General features: G+C 38.1%; 1 protein-coding gene across 1 annotated transcript; it reads right to left on the reverse strand.

Moving 5' to 3' along the window:
* Nucleotides 1-23: 23 nt before the first annotated feature.
* On the reverse strand, nucleotides 24-17,104 carry LOC127422943 (long-chain-fatty-acid--CoA ligase 5-like). The gene is made up of 21 exons (XM_051666843.1): nucleotides 17,011-17,104; nucleotides 12,157-12,336; nucleotides 10,452-10,560; nucleotides 10,286-10,350; nucleotides 10,086-10,187; nucleotides 9,636-9,735; nucleotides 8,122-8,300; nucleotides 7,957-7,989; nucleotides 7,661-7,712; nucleotides 6,856-6,929; nucleotides 6,684-6,761; nucleotides 6,407-6,541; nucleotides 4,805-4,939; nucleotides 4,531-4,626; nucleotides 2,203-2,275; nucleotides 2,034-2,122; nucleotides 1,828-1,944; nucleotides 1,338-1,481; nucleotides 1,036-1,137; nucleotides 774-845; nucleotides 24-535 (listed from the first exon to the last, which is right to left on the reverse strand). The coding sequence occupies exons 2-21, from the start codon at nucleotides 12,310-12,312 to the stop codon at nucleotides 401-403; spliced, it is 2,046 nt and encodes a 681-aa protein (XP_051522803.1). The 5' UTR covers nucleotides 12,313-12,336; nucleotides 17,011-17,104; the 3' UTR covers nucleotides 24-400.
* Between the last annotated feature and the right edge of the window lie 1,089 nt (nucleotides 17,105-18,193).

The following is an 18,193-nucleotide window of genomic DNA, read 5'->3' on the forward strand; positions in this document are numbered from 1 at the left end:
ATTACTTTTCACTCCACACACCATCCCTCTGTGCTTTATATGTAAATTATGGATGTTTTTGCTTTTGATAATTACATATCCAGAGCAAGGATGAATGTCTATTTGGCTGATAATAGGAAAGTTTCTAGGGTATAAATTGTATAGAATATTTAATTTAGCGAAGGTTAGTACAGTACAATGCTACCTCTCTCCAGGAGGTAAAAATATTTAACCTTTGATGGAGTATAGAAAAACATTTAACAAAGACAATACTCAGTATGATAAATATGTGAACTAGGGACCCACACCACACAATATCCCAAAATTCTGTTGTGTCCATAGAATAAACTGGCCCTTTATCAAGAGTCAACTGTTCACAGAAGCTGGATATATATATATATAAAATTCTCCTCTTATTGTTCTACATGTTTGCATAAAGTCTGTCAATCTGATCTTTGAAGAATTTGGTGAGATTAGCCCTTTTGGCTTTCAGTGTTGGAGTGAGGAGGCCGTTTTCTATGGTGAACATATCAGGATGCAGGTACAGATCTTTTACCTTTAGGAAATAAAAACACAACAAAGTAAATTGAAAGAAAAACATTTTCTGTTCTTTTAACAGAATAACGTATTCAATCTGCAGGCCTTTGTAATGTGCGTGTCTACCTTTACAGGCTGTATTTTCCAGGATTATTTCATGTGATTTTCAACTACACGCTACAAATGGCCTATAGATAGCAAAGTTTTCATAGTGACAGTCGCCCCAAAATAGCCTAATGTATTATAAAATTACTTACTTGTTCAAATGACTTCAACCCTGCTTCACGTCCTAGCTTGATTAGGTCATAGATGATTGCTTTCTTAATTTCCTGCAAAAGTTAAAAACAGATTATTGAGCATTAACGTAATATGTGTACAGGTATGTAGAATTATTTTAGACAAAATACACAAGTAAACTTACGCTTTGGGATGGAAGTAAACATATATTCCTTAGGCTGAATCTTTAGCACTTACATCATGCATGTTTATATTTTATAATTATATACAGTAATCACACACCTGATTTTTACAGAGCTCCTCAAATGAACCTTTCACTCCCAGCTTTTCGGCAAAACCCGGTAAAACCTCAGGGTCTGGCACCACTATGGCCACCAAGTAGGACTAAACACATAATATCGGAAATATTACATAAAAATAAACTTAAATATGTAACTGATTTCATATTAGGCATTCTTTCATGTTGACTCACTCAGAAATGCAACATAAATTAAGAGAACACAATGCAATGATAATGGCACTTGCGAATTTTTTGTAGTACCAGTGGATTTGAGGTATAAAGGCAAATTGAGAATATAGTTTACCTGTAAACTGTCACCATGCACAAACACCTGGGCAACTGGAGCACTCCGGATGTAAACATTTTCAATCTTTTCCGGTGCAATGTACTCGCCTTGGGCCAGTTTGAAGATATTTTTCTTTCTGTCGATAATCTTTAAGACTCCACTCTGGTAAATTGAACACAAATCATGACTTTAAACTTGCTATACAGTTTTACATGCACTAGAGGGATTAGTGATTAGTCTGGTTAGCTAACCATATGATAGCAGTCTAGAGTTCTCGTATTTAAAGATCACTTAGGTTTTTTAATCATATACTGTCACTTGGTATTTTGGGATTTTGAGGTTTTGATCTTGTCCTCAGTTTGTAATGTTGGCTACCTCCTCATATCATAGCACAAAAGGTCTACACATTTCTTTCCATCCAAGTTGCATTATTAAAAAAAAGTGTCTAATATGAAAATGAATACAAACGTAAATGTTGCAATATTGCATTCTAAAAGAAGGATCTCACAGGCAGCCATTTGCCAATATCTCCAGTGTGCAGCCATCCGTCTTTGTCCAAAGCCTCTGCTGTCTTTTCTGGGTCATTGAGGTATCCGAGGAACACATTATTTCCTTTTACGCAAACCTGAAAAAAAAAAAAAAAAAAAAACACCAAAGCTATAAGAAGTTGTAAGGACATTTTGTTATAAGGTTTTTAAAATTATGTTTCATTACCTCCCCTTCACCATTGGATGCAAAGTAATTCATTTCCTCAACATCAACAAGTTTGACAAAATTACAAGAAACAGGAATGCCAACGTGTCCTGAAATCAAGAGTAGATAAACTGAAGTCAGTGCATAGTGTTATATGACAAAAAGGTTATTATCAATCACAGGAACTCACCAGCTCTCCAGTCGCCAGGTATGGAGAAAGTGCAGGCAGCAGTGCACTCTGTCTGGCCATATGCCTCAAATATCTGGAAAGCAGGCCAGGGACAAAAGGGTCAGCTCTGGGTCACTGTGACACCACACCATTTTCACGCATTCATTTTCCTTCATTTAAAAGTAAGCGCCTAACGCTGGGTTCAAGACAGATTCACACATCCTCCGTGAGTGGGGCGTGAGCGGCGCGTTTTCGTTTTGGAGCCCATATTAACAGATGACACTGTTTACACTGCAAGCGTGAGTCGCGAGGTGACGTGTCCCAGAAGCATCCCAGTAAACTCAAAAAAATTACTTAATAAAGGAAAGAATTAATAAACTGCCGGACCTTTTGCCATTCTGTTTATGTAGGTGTACACAACATTAACCAATCACAACCAAGTGTGCTGGTAAAGATGAAGTGCACGTGACTGCCCGCTGTTGCCCTTGAAGCAGCAATAACCTCAGCTTATTATGACCCTTATTTAAGAAAAAATCTGGCGTAGGACCCCATAGATAACTTTATTTTCTGCGCGGAGGCGCTGCTGTTTCTCGCGGAAGAGATGCAGCCAATGTGAACGTCCAATGACACCGCCCCGCTCACGAGGATGTGTGAACCCGGGGTTAACCCGACATCAGGCACCTACTTTTAAATGTAGGAAAATGAATGCTGGGGAAATGGACAAATATGGAGAAACAATTAAAAAAAAAAAAAAAAAAAATGCATTTAAAAGCATTTTATGCATTTTTGTAAAAAAATAAATATATATATATATATATATATATATATATATATATATATATATATATATATATATATACAACTCTGGAAAAAATTAAGAGACCACTGCAAAATTTCAGTGTTTTCAGACCTTGAATAATGCAAAGAAAATGATAGGTTACCTATTCTGTAACCCCAGTTCTCTGAAACATTGAGTGGAGTGATCCATCTATGGGAAGGGCAGACGCACCTGACCTCTGCAGAAGCATCCAATTGCACCCAAGTCTGGCTTCACAGACAGCAGCGTGTGTCCAGTGCCGCTGTAAGGCCTTGCCCCTATATGAAGGCATAAAAGGACCTGTACACGCTACTTTCCTCAGTGAGCATATTCGCTTCTCGTGAAGCAAGCGGGGCAAGCTTGGTGGATCTCTCCACTCGATGTTTCAGAGAACTGGGGTTACAGAATGGGTAACCTATCATTCCCTTTCATCATCTCGTGTTCGAGATCCACCTATGAGAAGATATGGACAACTCCCCGATTGCCCTATACACTCACAGGGAGATGCTGTCAGCCAAAAAGGATGTTCTCCTAATTAAAGGTGGTGCCTGACACATCCTATATAATATTAGCAGGCTCTATAATACATACGCATTACAAAGAAGGGAGAAGAGGCCGTGCAAAGTGCTTGATGCAAAACCTATGGGGTGACACGTACACAATGAGATGGGGAAAGGGTTATGGGTGAACCCATTATGAAGAACCCACACCCAAAACCACATGTGCTACTGGGGTTCTGGTGACATCAAGTCAGTAGTATCTGATAAAAGTGTGGGGGGAAGCCCAACATGCAGCTGAACAAATGTCTTGCAGAGAGACTCCCTGAAACAGGGCCCAGGAAGCAGCCATGCCTCTCCTGGAGTGGGCCCTAAGGCCTAAGGGGGCTGGACTTGTTTTCTTTGCATTATTCGAGGTCTGAAAACACTGCATCTTTTTTGTCATTTTGACCAGTTGTCATTTTCTGCAAATAAATGCTCTAAATGAAAAAAAATGTATTTGGAATTTGTGTGTATATATATATATACATACAGTATTATATTCAAATTTAGGCCTATTTATTATCATTTATAATAATATATATTTATAAATATATTTTGTTGCCTGTGTTTCCAACATCTACAGATCAGGGACCCGATTAAAAATAAACTAATTTGTGACATTGGAAGTACAATCATCAGTAGGTGATTCACACATTTTTTCAGCCAGTTTTGGGCCATTTCCAACTTAGTTTCCATAAATGATCTTTTTTTCACTTGGGAGAGGGTTATGAGTTCTGAAAGTTACAGTATGTTTTCATACAATGAACTCTTTTATCTCAAAAGATCAAGAAACATTTCTTTTTGATATGACCCCTTTAAGAAACCTCTAGCAGGCCTATACTGTATATTCAATATTGCTGACTTTTAACATAGAATCCAAAATCCGAACATGGCTCTCTCAAGACAAAGTTCATTTATTCATTAGTTCATATTTTTGGTCTCTTATTCCCATCAGGTATGAAAGTGGGACCAGAAGCACAGTTTTTTTCTTACTTGGCACCCGAGGCATGCCCTCAGAAAGCTAAGCACAGAGGGAGAGATGGGAGCAGCACCTGTTACGATCACCCTCACACGACCCCCCAGAGATTCCTGTTGAAGACAGTTAAAATGCTTCTAGAACCACCTCACAGGAACACACAGTATAGTCAATCAAACATTATTACCATCAAAACCATCTTGTTCGCTTGAACTACACTCTTTTCTCTGAGGAGAAAAACAAAGCCTCATATAAATTCAAAGATCCTCCCATCGGATCTGTTGTAGATACCTGCACTTTGTGGAAGATGAGTTTGTCCCATAAGCTGTCATTCCGTATGATGCCCTGCTTCACCTCTAAATGTTTCCTTTCAATGGCAAAGTTCAGAAGCCATTTTTTAAAAGGGGTCTGGGCTCCACTCTGGACCTGAGCAGCAGAAAGTAGTAGAAAGGGGACAATGAAAGACTTGAATAGGAGCATCCTAATACTGTAAGTAACAAATAATACAGACAAGAGTATATATAACAATGTAACAAAATAAATAGAAAATCAGGACAACAGAAATTCACGTCAATAGTGGTAGTTGCTACTAGGCAATATTAGGCCTATGCTTGCTCATACTTAGGGTTAAGAAATCTAGGCGCATTTCTCACATTAATGACACCTGAAATAATACGGCTTGTTGAGGAGATCTGTGGTATTGCTTTTCAAAGTGATTAGACTTCTGAAACAAAATAAATAGACTTCCACTTAAGTCATATATACAGACCAGAATATTATAGAGACTTGGGGTTGAATAACTTGGGCCTATAAATAACCACTTAGCAACCACCCTGAACACCCTAGAACCACCTAGCAACCACGTAGAAACACGCTAAAAAACACTCAGAACGCTTTAGCAATAATATAACAAAGCCCTGTCAACCACCTTAGCATAGGGTTGCCACCCTTCCATGATTTTCCAGGATCGTCCCAGAATTTCAATATTTTCCCAAAGCGTTCATGCATATAAACACACTATGCAAATATAAGAATCAAACATATTCTTATACAAATCATAGGAAACTCCGATTCATTTTGGTGAACTGGTTTGTTCGGATTTTTCACTTTTGTGCAAACAATCGTTTAAACTTTAGTCTACTTCCTACAGTGCTTTAATGTTCTGGAAAACATGTCCAAAAAAGGAAAGTCCTTCCTTTTACTGTCAGATCTCTTAGGATCATAATGCCAAAAACTAAAAATAAATAAATAAAATAAAATAATAAAAAGCCTATTTTTATGATTTACACATTTCAATTTCATAACAGTTTCCATAAAATTAATTTTTTTGATCCTTTAACTAAATTAAACAAATAAAATTAATAATATCTAAGATTTTTTTCACTTAATTTTATTAAAGATTATGAAATTGAAATGCGTAAATCTTGAAATGCGTATTGTAACTCTTGAAAAAAAATAGTAAATTTTTATGTACATTTATCTGATTTCCTTTGGTTTAAATGTATGAATGTTTTTTTGTTTTTTGTTTTTTGTTTTTTGCTTTATACATAAATTTATACTTTATACATACATATTTTACTGTACATTTTAAAACATTTAAATGTTCAGTGTGAACCATAAACTCAAGAAAACTGCTTCTTAAAGTAAATAATACATAAATATATGAAGTTAAAAAAAAATTCACATTTCAATTTCATAACAAAATTCCATCACATTAAATTGAGTAATCTTTGACAAAAAAGTATAATAAAAAATAAAAATTTTAAGTATCATTTCATTTTGTTAAAAATTACACCATTTGTTTTGATGGAATTTTGTTATGAAATTGAAAAGTGTATCTTAAAAATAATGCTGACTTTGTATGTGACTGTGACTCTGTTTGTACTTTCATACCTTGTCATAAATACGATTCAAAAGACGTGGAACCACTGGGAATATAGTGGGCTGCAGGGCTTTCATGTCATCTGGTAGAAGTCTGATATCACCTTGAAAAAACCCAACTCTTCCCCCAGCACCGTACATCACTGTCTGAATACAAACATAAAAACAAGCACTTCAATGTGCTTCTTCAGTGACTGTACAAGTAATCCATCTAAGCATTCTAGCATATGTCATTAAAAATTAGAAAGATCTTCAGTAATGTTTCATCAGATATGAGAGAAAGCCTTACCTGTACAACTCTCTCAAACATGTGTGCCAGGGGCAAAAACGAGATGGACACGTCAGTTGGAATGGGTACAAAGACATTCTGTAGAAATAGGGGTTTGACATCCACCATTAAAACCTACACTCACTCTACAGAGTCTGCAAAATCATGTAGCCATCACACTGACATACAGCACCTCAAAGCTCTGAAGCACACCGGCTGCATCTGCAACTACATTTTCATGGGTTAGCATGGCTCCCTTTGGATCCCCTGAAGCAGAAAATACTAAAATGAGAGCTTAAACACATACATATATAATTTAAAAACAACGAAATAAGCAAATATATATTTCATTACGCTTGTGAACGGGGTTTCAGTTGAACCACTCTTTATTAGTCTACCACTGCAGACTAGCTGGGTCAATTATAACACGGGTTAACACCATTGATTAAATGCATTGTTGTTGTTTTCAATAAGGCTAACAAATCAATTTATGAATGTTCACGTGGTATTTTCATTTTGATTTTCAGGAAAATAATTAATTAACTAATATCCATGAAGCAACAGTTTTCATTAAGTGCAAAAGGCTGACATTCTAGCATTTTTTTCTATATACCAATTCAAGAGCTAACTAAGCTATAACTTTAATGCTGCCATTCATTTTGCATTGTTAAATCGCCTTCATATCAAAATGTAAAAAATACGATACAAATAATATTAACAATGCTAATCATAATAACTCACTTTCTTCACACTAAACAATGGTGCCAAAAGTGTCCCTTTGCACATCCTGGCGGTGATTTTGAGAACAAGTCTCACATGTGAGAATTTAAAGTTTTACCGCCACGTTAAACCCCGTGATAGTAGGGGTCATTCTGGTTGGATACCTACTGTAGTACACACCGTGCTACTCTATAAACACTGGTTTCAGAGCTATAAATGTAGTCTACAGTGTTTCTTAATGTCATATAATAGAATAGAAGACACTGCATTAGACTTACCAGTGGTTCCACTTGTAAAGCAAATAATGCTTAAGTCCTTTGGCTTTGGAGGCTGGAAAAATAACACATATACTTTAAATAATATTTGCTAAATAAATCTTCTTGGTAAGGGATGATTTTCTGTGAATAATTGCTTATATTTTGTCTGTTTGTCACACAAAGTCATAATATAACTTCAGAAGTCTTGGAATATAGTGTTTGTAAATGACATGGGGATGACATTAAAGTGAGTAAATAATAACAGAATTAAAATGTTTCATTTTTGGGTGAACTATTCCTTAAAATCCATTACTTACAACTGGCTTGTGAAGGTTGTCTTTCCCCAAGGCCTGAAAAAAAAAATACATATTTTTTGGAAATATATTCTGTTGAAATGGTACAAGACATCTGAGCCTTAAATATTTGCATCATTGTTTTATTATTTAGTATTATTTTAGTATCAGTGAGAACTATCAAAGTACCTCTATATCCTTCAGTGACAGAATGTCTACTCCACTCTTAGATCCTCTCTCAGTCAATGCAGTGTCAAAGGGGTCAATGAGGATGATAGTTTTCAACACAGGCGAGAGACCTTTCTCACAGTTAGCCAACAAAGTTTCTGCTTTATCGTGTTTATCACACAGTACTGTGGATATCTTTGCTGCAGAGATGTACAAATATAATATACTTTAAAATCAGATAAAGTACAAAATCACTGTAGGATAAATATTGAAAATGGGCTTAAAGGAATATTCCGGGTTTAATACAAATTAAGTTCAATCAACAGCAATTGTGGTATAATGTTGATTATTACAAAAAGTCATTATGACTTGTCCATCTTTTTCTTTAAAAAATAAAAAAAAAAGCAAGAATTAGGCACTTACAATGGGAGTGAATGGGGACAATTTCTGGAGGGTTGACAGTTAGAAATGTGAAGCTTATAATTTCATAAAAACATCCACATTAAAGGGATAGTTCACCCAAAAATGAACATTTTCTCATCATTTCTCACCCTTATGCCATCCCTGATGTGTATGAATTTTTAGAAAAAAGATCTCAGCTCAGCAGGTCCATACACTGCAAGTGAATGGTGGCCAGATCTTTGAAGGTCCAAAAAGCACATAAATGCAGCATAAAAGTAATCCATATGACTCCAGTGTTTTAATACATATCTTCAGAAGTGATATGATGGGCAAGTCCTTTTTTTTTTTTTTTTACTATAAATCTCCACATTCACTTTCACTGTAAGTGCCTCACTATAACCCAGATTTTATTTATTTTTTTTTAAAGGAGGGACATCAACATTATGCCACAAATGCTGTATATTGATCTTAACTTGTATTGTACACTTTTAATAGAGGAATAATACAGCAAATATAAAGGTAAGAACATGAATGTATAAGTAGTAAGAATAATAGCATTTTATTAAAGATAAAATTAAAGGAACTTATATTTTAGTAAGCAATCTTTGTTCCAATAACAGCACCAAACAGAATTATAAAAAAAGAAATTTCAAACAGGGTTCCTAAACACTCCCTCTGTCTGCTATTGTTCTGTAAACAGGTCCTGCCCCAAACTCACACCATTGGTTGAGCTTGACATGTTAAGCAACATTGTGAAAGCGCCACAGAGCCATATAATTTACACTATTCTGTAATTCGACCTATGAATGTCTTTCTTATAGTTATTTATCCACATAAAGATGAGATAGGAGAACGTTTTTAGCACAAAAATTACACACAACAGCACCTTTATAAATACAATGCTTCTCATGGTAATAGAACAACTTTACAACTGTACAAAGCCAAGCAATGCATCATTGTTTTGAACTCTGAAGGTTGTGATAGCGAGGTCACTGGGGAAAACTAAAACAATAAAGCCATATTTCTCTGAAGAGTGGAAGGATTATAAGTCAATGGAGTTCAGCAGGTGTTATTCCTAAAGCTGCTCTCACCAACACCTCTAATGAAGCATCCAAACGAGCAGGCTTAATTACCTCTATTAATGATGAACACAAGAGCCTCAGGTCCCAAGGTGTCATAAAGAGGTACCGCCACCATGGAATAAGTATAGCAGGCCAGCTCAGAGATAATCCACTGAATTGAGGACAGAAAGATTGGTATATGTACATTTTCATTTATGCATTTAGCAGATGATTTTATCCAAAGTGACTTACACTGTATTCAGGGTATAGCCTACATTTAATCAGTCTGTGCTCCCTGGGAATCAAATCCATGATCTTGGCATTGTTTTATGCTCAAGCAATTTAGCTGCAGGAACATAACTCAAAATGTACACCAATTCACTAAGACACATCTCTTTAAATAGTCCATGTAATTAGCTCTCTTTTTGTTATCTGATTAGTGTCCTTCGTACAATATTTTCTGTGTTGTTTGGCATTATATTGTACATTTTGATTGACAGCTAGATAGACTTATTGTCTCACCTCTGGTCGGTTCTGGGAGAAGATGCCAATGAATGATTCTTGTGATGGCTTTAGACCACGATGAAGAAGCCCGGACCCCAGGAATTCCGCTCTGTCGGAAACCTGAGACAACCAGAGGCAAGGATTGGAACAAAAAGACTTCAGTTGTCCTCCCTCATTAGTTTTGAGCTCAAGATTCTGTCTGTGATTAGTACAAATACCTGTTTATATTTCAGCCACTGATATGGTTGCCCTTTCTTTCTGTACCCCAAACATGGTCCATTTCCTGCATGGTAGAGAATAAATTTCTCTTAGACCAGTCATGTGATACTGAGTCACATCATGAGTCGATATCAAATCAAATGCACGATGCACGTGTCCTCTTACCTGAGACACGTAGTCCTCTTTGGAAAACCTCATACAGAGTTTTTGCATCCTCATGCAAGTACGATATCAAGTTGTCATCTTTCATGAGTGCTGATTTTCTAGCTCCTGCCTGTAAAAAATTGCCAGTGATATATTAAACTATAAACTATTAAGTACTGCCAGAAATGTAGAACCATAAAAAGAAACAAAAAGTAATGATTATTATCAAAATAATATTTTTGCTTTAGGGCACATGAATTGGACAATAAAACACTCCTGACAGCATTCAGAGCCTTGCACTGTCTGGCACATCATCTAATTACTCTACATATATTGTACAGTACATACAGTTGCATTTATTGCATTTTAAAATTGGATCTATAATTTATTTATTCTGTTTCATACAAAGAGCACTTTGCAAATATATGGTGAATATATGGCACTACTGTATCATATTTTCTCAGAATACCTTCACACTAAATGTATACAGGCTATGTGTTACCTTCGAAAGCAGCATAAGTTAAATTTTTTTGTAATTGCACAAGTTATATCAAGTTATAACAAGTAACTTTTTAACTGTTTATCTAGATCTAGATGTAGATGTACTGATCTTTCGACCGATAATGTAACAGATAATGTAATCTGCTAAAATGATTATGGCTGGTGCACTAAGAAACAATGTGAAAACGTTGTACCCCTAAAGATTAAATGGTACTTTTGCAAAATATGTTTCAAATTACATAGACTTGCATGAGATACAGATACCAGTTATATCAGTGGCCCAGTCATTTTACTTATATTACATACTGGGGGGAAATCACATGAGATCACATGACCAGACGAATTCAAACTTTACTAATTTACTGTCTCTGTAAACTCTGTAAAATAATGCCAGTATTGCAACAAAATATATATATAGTTTTAAGTACCAAAAGTGTATAGGGTCATTAGAGACCCTAGGTATTTAAAAGTGTCTTTTCTTTTTCTTTCTTTCTTTCTTTTGTTTTTTTTTGTTTTGTTTTTTTTGCACTTCCATAAATTGTATTTTTATGATTATTTGATATCTACATAAGTTTACTATCACAGGATATCTATTTCTTTATTTATTACAAGAGAAATGAGTACTATATTCATACAAATAAATACTATATCATGTTGATTTTTTGTGCAACATTGAATTAACAGCAATGGTGATATATCAGTACTCCATATGGGTGTACACATACATATTATACGTGCTGTTGTTTCAGTGATTGACTTGATTTATATTTGACATTGCTATTTGATGAAGAAACAACACGGAAGTAAACTAAAGCAAGTACAGCACATGAATGTATGTATGTCATTTGGGTGTATTACTGAAATTATGTAAGTTGTGCATCTATTTAGACTCAATTAGTGCCTGTTTCGTCTCATGAAATTTCAGTGTGAAAGTAATTAATCCTTTTCTAGATTTGTCCTGATTTATAAAATATATATACATTTATATATATAAATTATATATATATATATATATATATATATATATATATATATATATAAAGTTAAACATCAAAATCTGTCAAAATATATTTTATTCTATTATTTTCTAATTGTCTTGAAAATATTTTGAAAATTTGACACACTATCTGGGCATTTTGTAGATCCATTTGTGTAAAGACCTGAATATGTAAAAGTGTTTGGTGAAATTCCCATGTATTTAAGGGATAACAGCAAAAGCACTCACCGCTATGCCCACACTCTGACGGTTGAGGTCTGTGGGTGGCTGCAGTGGTTTGGGCCTAGTGTTGAGATGGAGCAGGGCTATTGCTGCAAGACTAAACAGAAAGACCAGCCCTGAGGTGGACAGTGGGGTGAAAAGGAACTCAAACAAGAACTCCATGTCGTATAGGCTCTGTTGGGGCTGCTGGGAAAAAAAAAGAAAGAAACCTAAACATTGATCAGAAAATATCTGGAGTAAAATGAAAGGGTTAGTTTGAGCTATTAAAAAATATTTATTTTCTCCCATGTGACCATATCTCTGCAGGTGAATTTTCAGGAAGTTTAAGGTCACTGTAATTAGATTTCTGTGCTGTTTTTACACTGATCAGATTAGAAGAAATGCAATTTTATGAAAAATACTCTACAGCTGAAATCCTGTTCTTCAATATATGCCTAGTTGTCAAAGCCTATTTAGGAATATCAGAGCCAGTTATTATGAAAATAACTTTTGATATTTGTGCTATAGACAGATAAAAAAATTTTTTGCAAAAAGCTGTGAAATACTTATGATGTAACCCCAACCCCATAATGCAAGATACAATGCTATAGTCCAACAGATGCCTGCAGACAAGACCGTAACCATGTCTTGAACACTGGGGGGACCAAACCATTTTGGGGGTGGGGGGTTGCAGGTGTCCTCGGTCCTTTAAAATAGAAAATGCGGTAAATGCACTAATTTTCTGAATAAACGCTTTAAATGTGTTAAAGTTTTTTAAATGTGACAAAAATGTGATAATTTTTGGTTTTTTAAGTTCACACAGTACAGGACAAACACTGTCTGCACTGCTAGCAAGTTTCAGTCATCTTTTCTTTCTTTTTTGTGCTGTATCAAAGAAAAGACAAATATCACTTTAATTTCTTTTAATCACTGATTTATCTGTAAAATGACATGACTGTGTCAGCTGGCTAGCAAAAATAAAATACACAAAATGATTTACTGTCCTCAAGTTGTCCCTCATTTTTTTTCCCCCAGGTGAGGCTGAATCCTGCAGTGCATTCCTTCCGCAATGTTTCCTGTTCTTCACGTTACAGCCCTCCACTTTCACTTCAGATACAATGAAGGTGGCCTGTGTCATTACACTCCTCACCGGAAGGGCTGGTGAATGGGGCACTGCCATGTGGAACAACAGACATCTCTGCTGCGCTTCCTATCATGCCTTTACCACGGAGCTCTGCCGAGAGTTTGATTGCTCGGCTCAAGGTTGGCAGGCAGTGAGGGTTTTATCTGGACTGTCTCAAGGAGATCGACGAGTATCAGATTATGTGATTTAATTTCACACTCTAGCTGCTTCTTGTGAGTGGAATGACCATGCTACGTGGGATCAATTTCTGCATGGTCTTTCCGACGACATTCTGTACGAGATTTATTCTTTGGATTTGCCTCCGCGTTTCGATGACTTGGTGGGTTTGGCTATCCGAGTCAATCAACGTCTGACCCTACGCTGTCGCCACCTTTGACGCTGCTTTCCACCTACCCTGGCGGCTGGTCATCCTACACGTTCTGCCACTCCAGCCAACTCGCCAGTATCACGGCCCAACACTGAGCCTATGCAAGTTGCTAGAACTCAAATCTCACGCAGGGAGAAACAGCGATGTCTCATTAATGGACTGTGTTTTTACTGTGCTGCCTCTGATCATCTCTCTGTCAGTAGGAGAGGGGCTACTGGTGAGCACAACCCCCACCCCTGGACTTCGGACACTTCTCCTGGCCCGGCTGCAGTATGGATCTGCCTGTCACACGGTTTCCACCTTGGTTGATTCTGGAGCTGAAGGGAACTTTATGGATTTCGAATTGGCTTCTAAGTGGCGACTTCCTATGGTCCAGTTGGAAAGACCCATCACTGCCCACACCCCAAGTGGCATGCCGCTGTCCATCATCACTCAATCCCCAAAGCCGGTCACCTTTGTCTCTGGGAATCATACAGAGCAGTTGTCCTTCTACCTTATCCAGTTGGCAGCGGTAGTGTTGGGGCATCCTTGGTTGGTAATGCGCAACCCAAACATAGATTGGTCAACCAACACTGTTCTTGCTTGGAGTCCTTATTGTTTGTCGCACTGTCTTAACTCTGCTGTTTCCCCTGTCCAGTCTTGTGTTTCATTGCAGGATGAACCGGTGGACTTATCCGGAGTACCGTTGACATACCATGACTTAAGGGCGGTGTTCAGCCGGTCCTGCGTCATGACACTGTATTCTGTATTCGCTCTCGGCTACCGAGAGGGAGGCCATGAACAGGTATATCAATTATTCTCTGGCAGCCGGTCTCATTCGTCCTTCCTCTTCGCCGGCAGGGGCAGGGTTCTTTGTGGAGAAGAAAGATGGCTCGCTTAGACCCTGTATAGATTATTTGGGGCTGAATGACATCACAGTGAAGAATCGCTATCCTTTAACGTTAATGTCCTCAGCCTTCGAACTCTTGCAGGGAGCGTTCGTCTCTATGAAGCTGGACTTACACAATGCTTATCACCTTGTCCGGATTAGGAATGGGGATGAGTGGAAGACAGCTTTTAACACCCATAGGGGGCACTTTAAATATTTGGTTATGCCTTTCGGATTGGTCAACACCCCCGCCGTCTTCCAGGGGCTCGTGAAGGACGTGCTTAGAGACATGGTTGATCGTTTTGTGTTTGTCTATCACAGTCGTTCCTTGGGTTCATCATTTCATTCAAAGGAGTGCACATGGACCTGACTAAGGTTAAAGCCATCTCCGATTGGCCAATTCCAGATTCTCAAAAGGCATCGCAGAGGTTTCTGGGGATCGCAAATTTTTATCGGAGGTTTATTAGGAACTACAGTCAGCTTGCCGCACCTCTGATAGACCTCACCTCCACACGCACAGACTTTTGTTGGTCCTCGCGAGCTGAGGCCACGTGTTTTAAATTAAAGGAGCGGTTTTCTACTGCTCCCATCCTCATTACTCCCGATCCTGCAAGTCAGTTCGAGGTCGGCAGACTGGCACCGGGCTAAGGCCCCAGCTTACGTGTGCAGGCAGAAGGTTTGGCTGTCCACTAAGGACCTTAGACATCCCCCTCCAACTCCCCTCACTTAAACTTGGTCCCAAGTTTATTGGGCCGTTTCCCATCGCCAAGGTCAAAATTCTGGTGGTGGTCAGTCTCAAACTACCTCCTTAACTTAAGCGTATTCACCCCGTATTCCACGTCTCCAAAATCAAACCTGTTTTATATTCTGAATTACACCCCGCCACACCCATCCCAACTTGTTGATGGCTCTCCAGTGTACACGGTCAGGAGACTGTTTGATATCATGCGGAGGGGCAGAGGGTTCCAATACCTGGTTGACTGGGAGGGTTATGGACCTGAGGAGAGATGTTGGGTCCTGGCTTGGGACATCCTGGACCACACCCTCATGGATCAGTTTCACCTCCGGCAAGGTAATTCTGCCGGGGACACCAAGAGGTGCCCCTTGGTGCTGTTCTGTCTCGGCTCCAGTAAGTTTGTCTGTTTTTGTCATTTTCGCACCCTCGTGTCTCGCAGGCGCAGCCGGCATGCCTGATTGGCGTTTCCATTGGAACACTGATTGTTCCCAGGGGAACGCTGATCATGCCATTGATTAGCATGCCAAGCAACACTTGTTCTTCCCAAATTCACTCCCTCCTTAAGCACGTTGTGTTCTCAGTATCTTGGTAGATTGCTGTTTGATGTTGAGTACTAACCTCACTCTCTCTGCCTAGTTGGTCCCATCTTGTGTATCAGCTGGTTGCCTGCGTGTCGGTTGTGTGGTTGCCTTCCAGTATTGCTGTGTGTTAGCTAGTGTTCCAGGGAGGATACCTCATCTCTGGCCGCGTGTCGGGAGTTAAGTTCGCGCTTCTCTGCTGGCCGTTGTTCTGCATCTCACTAAGCTTCAACGGAGGATTCTACGAATCTGTTACTGACTTTCACAACGCACACACTCATCCAAAGAACACACTTTTCACAGATCTCCCCTTGCGCGACTACGATGCACACTCTGTAGGAGATCACATCCAGTGACTGCTCATTATTACTGTTAATAAATCCTTTGAACTGTTCCTCTGCTGTTGGGTCTGTTTGTCTCACTAGCATTTGTTTCATTGTTATTCCTGCAACAACTTAATTACAATTATACAGCAGCACATAATGGACTGCAACAGAATTATTGAAGGGGACTTGTCCCCCTCAGTGTATACTGTGGCTATAGCCCTGCCTGCAGAGTCTTTTCTGTTTCTCCAGGATTCTACATGACCTCCAGTATTATACACACATATAGTCATTTTAGTTGAACAACCATTCTTAAGAAAAGTACAAATGCTACTGGATTTCCTCAGTCAGCACATTATCTGCCTAGCCATGGGTTTATGCAGACCAAAGTCTTCGGCAATTGTTTTGTAACTCTTTCCAGTGTCATTTTGTTGTTTAGAGCATTTCCATTTGACTGAAAGGTCTGACCGTCACAAGATAATTCTAATAAAGGTTTCACCACCAGCTTTCTTTACCAATGTAACAGCAGAAGTTATTTAATGGATGATTTATGAATGAAAATGCTCTAAGGATACAAAACCTATTTTTGCATGGATGATAAAAAATTTAGTAAAATGTAAAACATCTCTTCAAATCCTGGCTTCAGATTTTCTTTTCTTTTTATTTTTTTATATAATTTCCTATTCATTTGTTGCTTTTGATTTAAAATGTATAACATCATAAATGTCATGTCAGTACAGCAAAATCATCATTTAACTGTTCAACTGCAAATGACATGCATAATGTAATGCATATGCATTGCTATACGCATATCATGTAATACAACAATTAAAGATTAAAGTTCAAGTTTTTAACAGTCTAGTACCTGGGTAAACTGCAGGAGTCTGCTGTGTCAGTTAGGTGATGGAGCTGGAGGCAAAAGACCTGAAAGAGAGTACCTTGCACAGGTCTGCAAGGAACAGGAGGACTGAGGAGGATGGCATGGTCGCAGATCCAATAAAACAGCTCACAGCACATGAGTGACCTTTGAACCAATTGCTGCTATCTGTTCCCTGATAATACCAATCACTGAGAACAAAAACATAATTATGTCTGTACTAAATTCTTGTAAGCAAATGTGTGTTGCTGAAGCATCTTAAGACTTTAAAGACTACACAATTGTCCTGTGCAAAGTGGACATGCAGTTGTGAGATTAGACAGTGCCACTAGGTGGACTATGAGATTTGCCTTTGCTGGTCAGTGTGACATTGTGGATGAAAGTTGCATAGGTCAGGTAAAAATATTGTTTTCAGGTTTAAACACCTCCTATCAGTGGTAGTGCACTAGGACACTGCTTTCTAAAAACTAAATTATCCAAAAATGGCTGCAGCTACCTGTTCTGTTTTTGTATTGTTCAAGCTCTCATAAACACTCACTGAGAACCTTATTAGGAACAGTATGGTCCTGATAAAGTGGCTGACGTGGTCTTCTGCTGTTTTAGCCCATCTGGTTTGACATGTTGTTCATTCTGAGATGCTATTCTGCTCAATACAATTGTACAGAGTGGTTATCTGAGTTACCGTAGTCTTCCGGTTAGCTCGAACCAGTCTGGCCATTCTCTGTTGTCCTCTCTCATCAACATTAAGGCGTTTCCATCTGCAGAACTGCCACTCACTGGATATTTTTTGTTTCTGGCACCATTCTGAGTAAACTCTAGAGACTGTTGTATGTGAAAATCCCAGGAGATCAGCAGTTACAGAAATACTCAAACCAGCCCATCTGGCACCAACAATCATGCCACAGTCAAATTCACAGAGATCACATTTTTTCCCCATTCTGATGGTTGATGTAAACATTAACTGAAGCTCCTGACCTGTATCTAAATGATTTTATGCATTGCACTGCTGTCACATGATTGGCTGATTAGATAATTGCATGAATAAGTAGGTGTACAGGTGTTCCAAATAAAGTACTCAGTGAGTGTATACTTGCAGTGTTCTGGTGAGCCCTAATTTATTTCAGGTTTATTTCAGTATTGCAGGTATCATGTTTATTACAGGGATAGTTCA

Source organism: Myxocyprinus asiaticus, chromosome 32 (assembly GCF_019703515.2).
Source record: "Myxocyprinus asiaticus isolate MX2 ecotype Aquarium Trade chromosome 32, UBuf_Myxa_2, whole genome shotgun sequence".
Taxonomy (NCBI): Eukaryota; Metazoa; Chordata; class Actinopteri; order Cypriniformes; family Catostomidae; genus Myxocyprinus; species Myxocyprinus asiaticus.

Coding starts and splice junctions, on each gene's coding strand:
- LOC127422943 (XM_051666843.1), bottom strand. CDS start 12,312: ATGGAGTTCTTGTTTGAGTTCCTTTTCACCCCACTGTCCACCTCAGGG. Junction 10,188..10,285: donor AGTGGCTGAAATATAAACAG/GTATTTGTACTA, acceptor TGGTTGTCTCAG/GTTTCCGACAGAGCGGAATT. Junction 1,945..2,033: donor CATCCAATGGTGAAGGGGAG/GTAATGAAACAT, acceptor TTTTTTTTTCAG/GTTTGCGTAAAAGGAAATAA.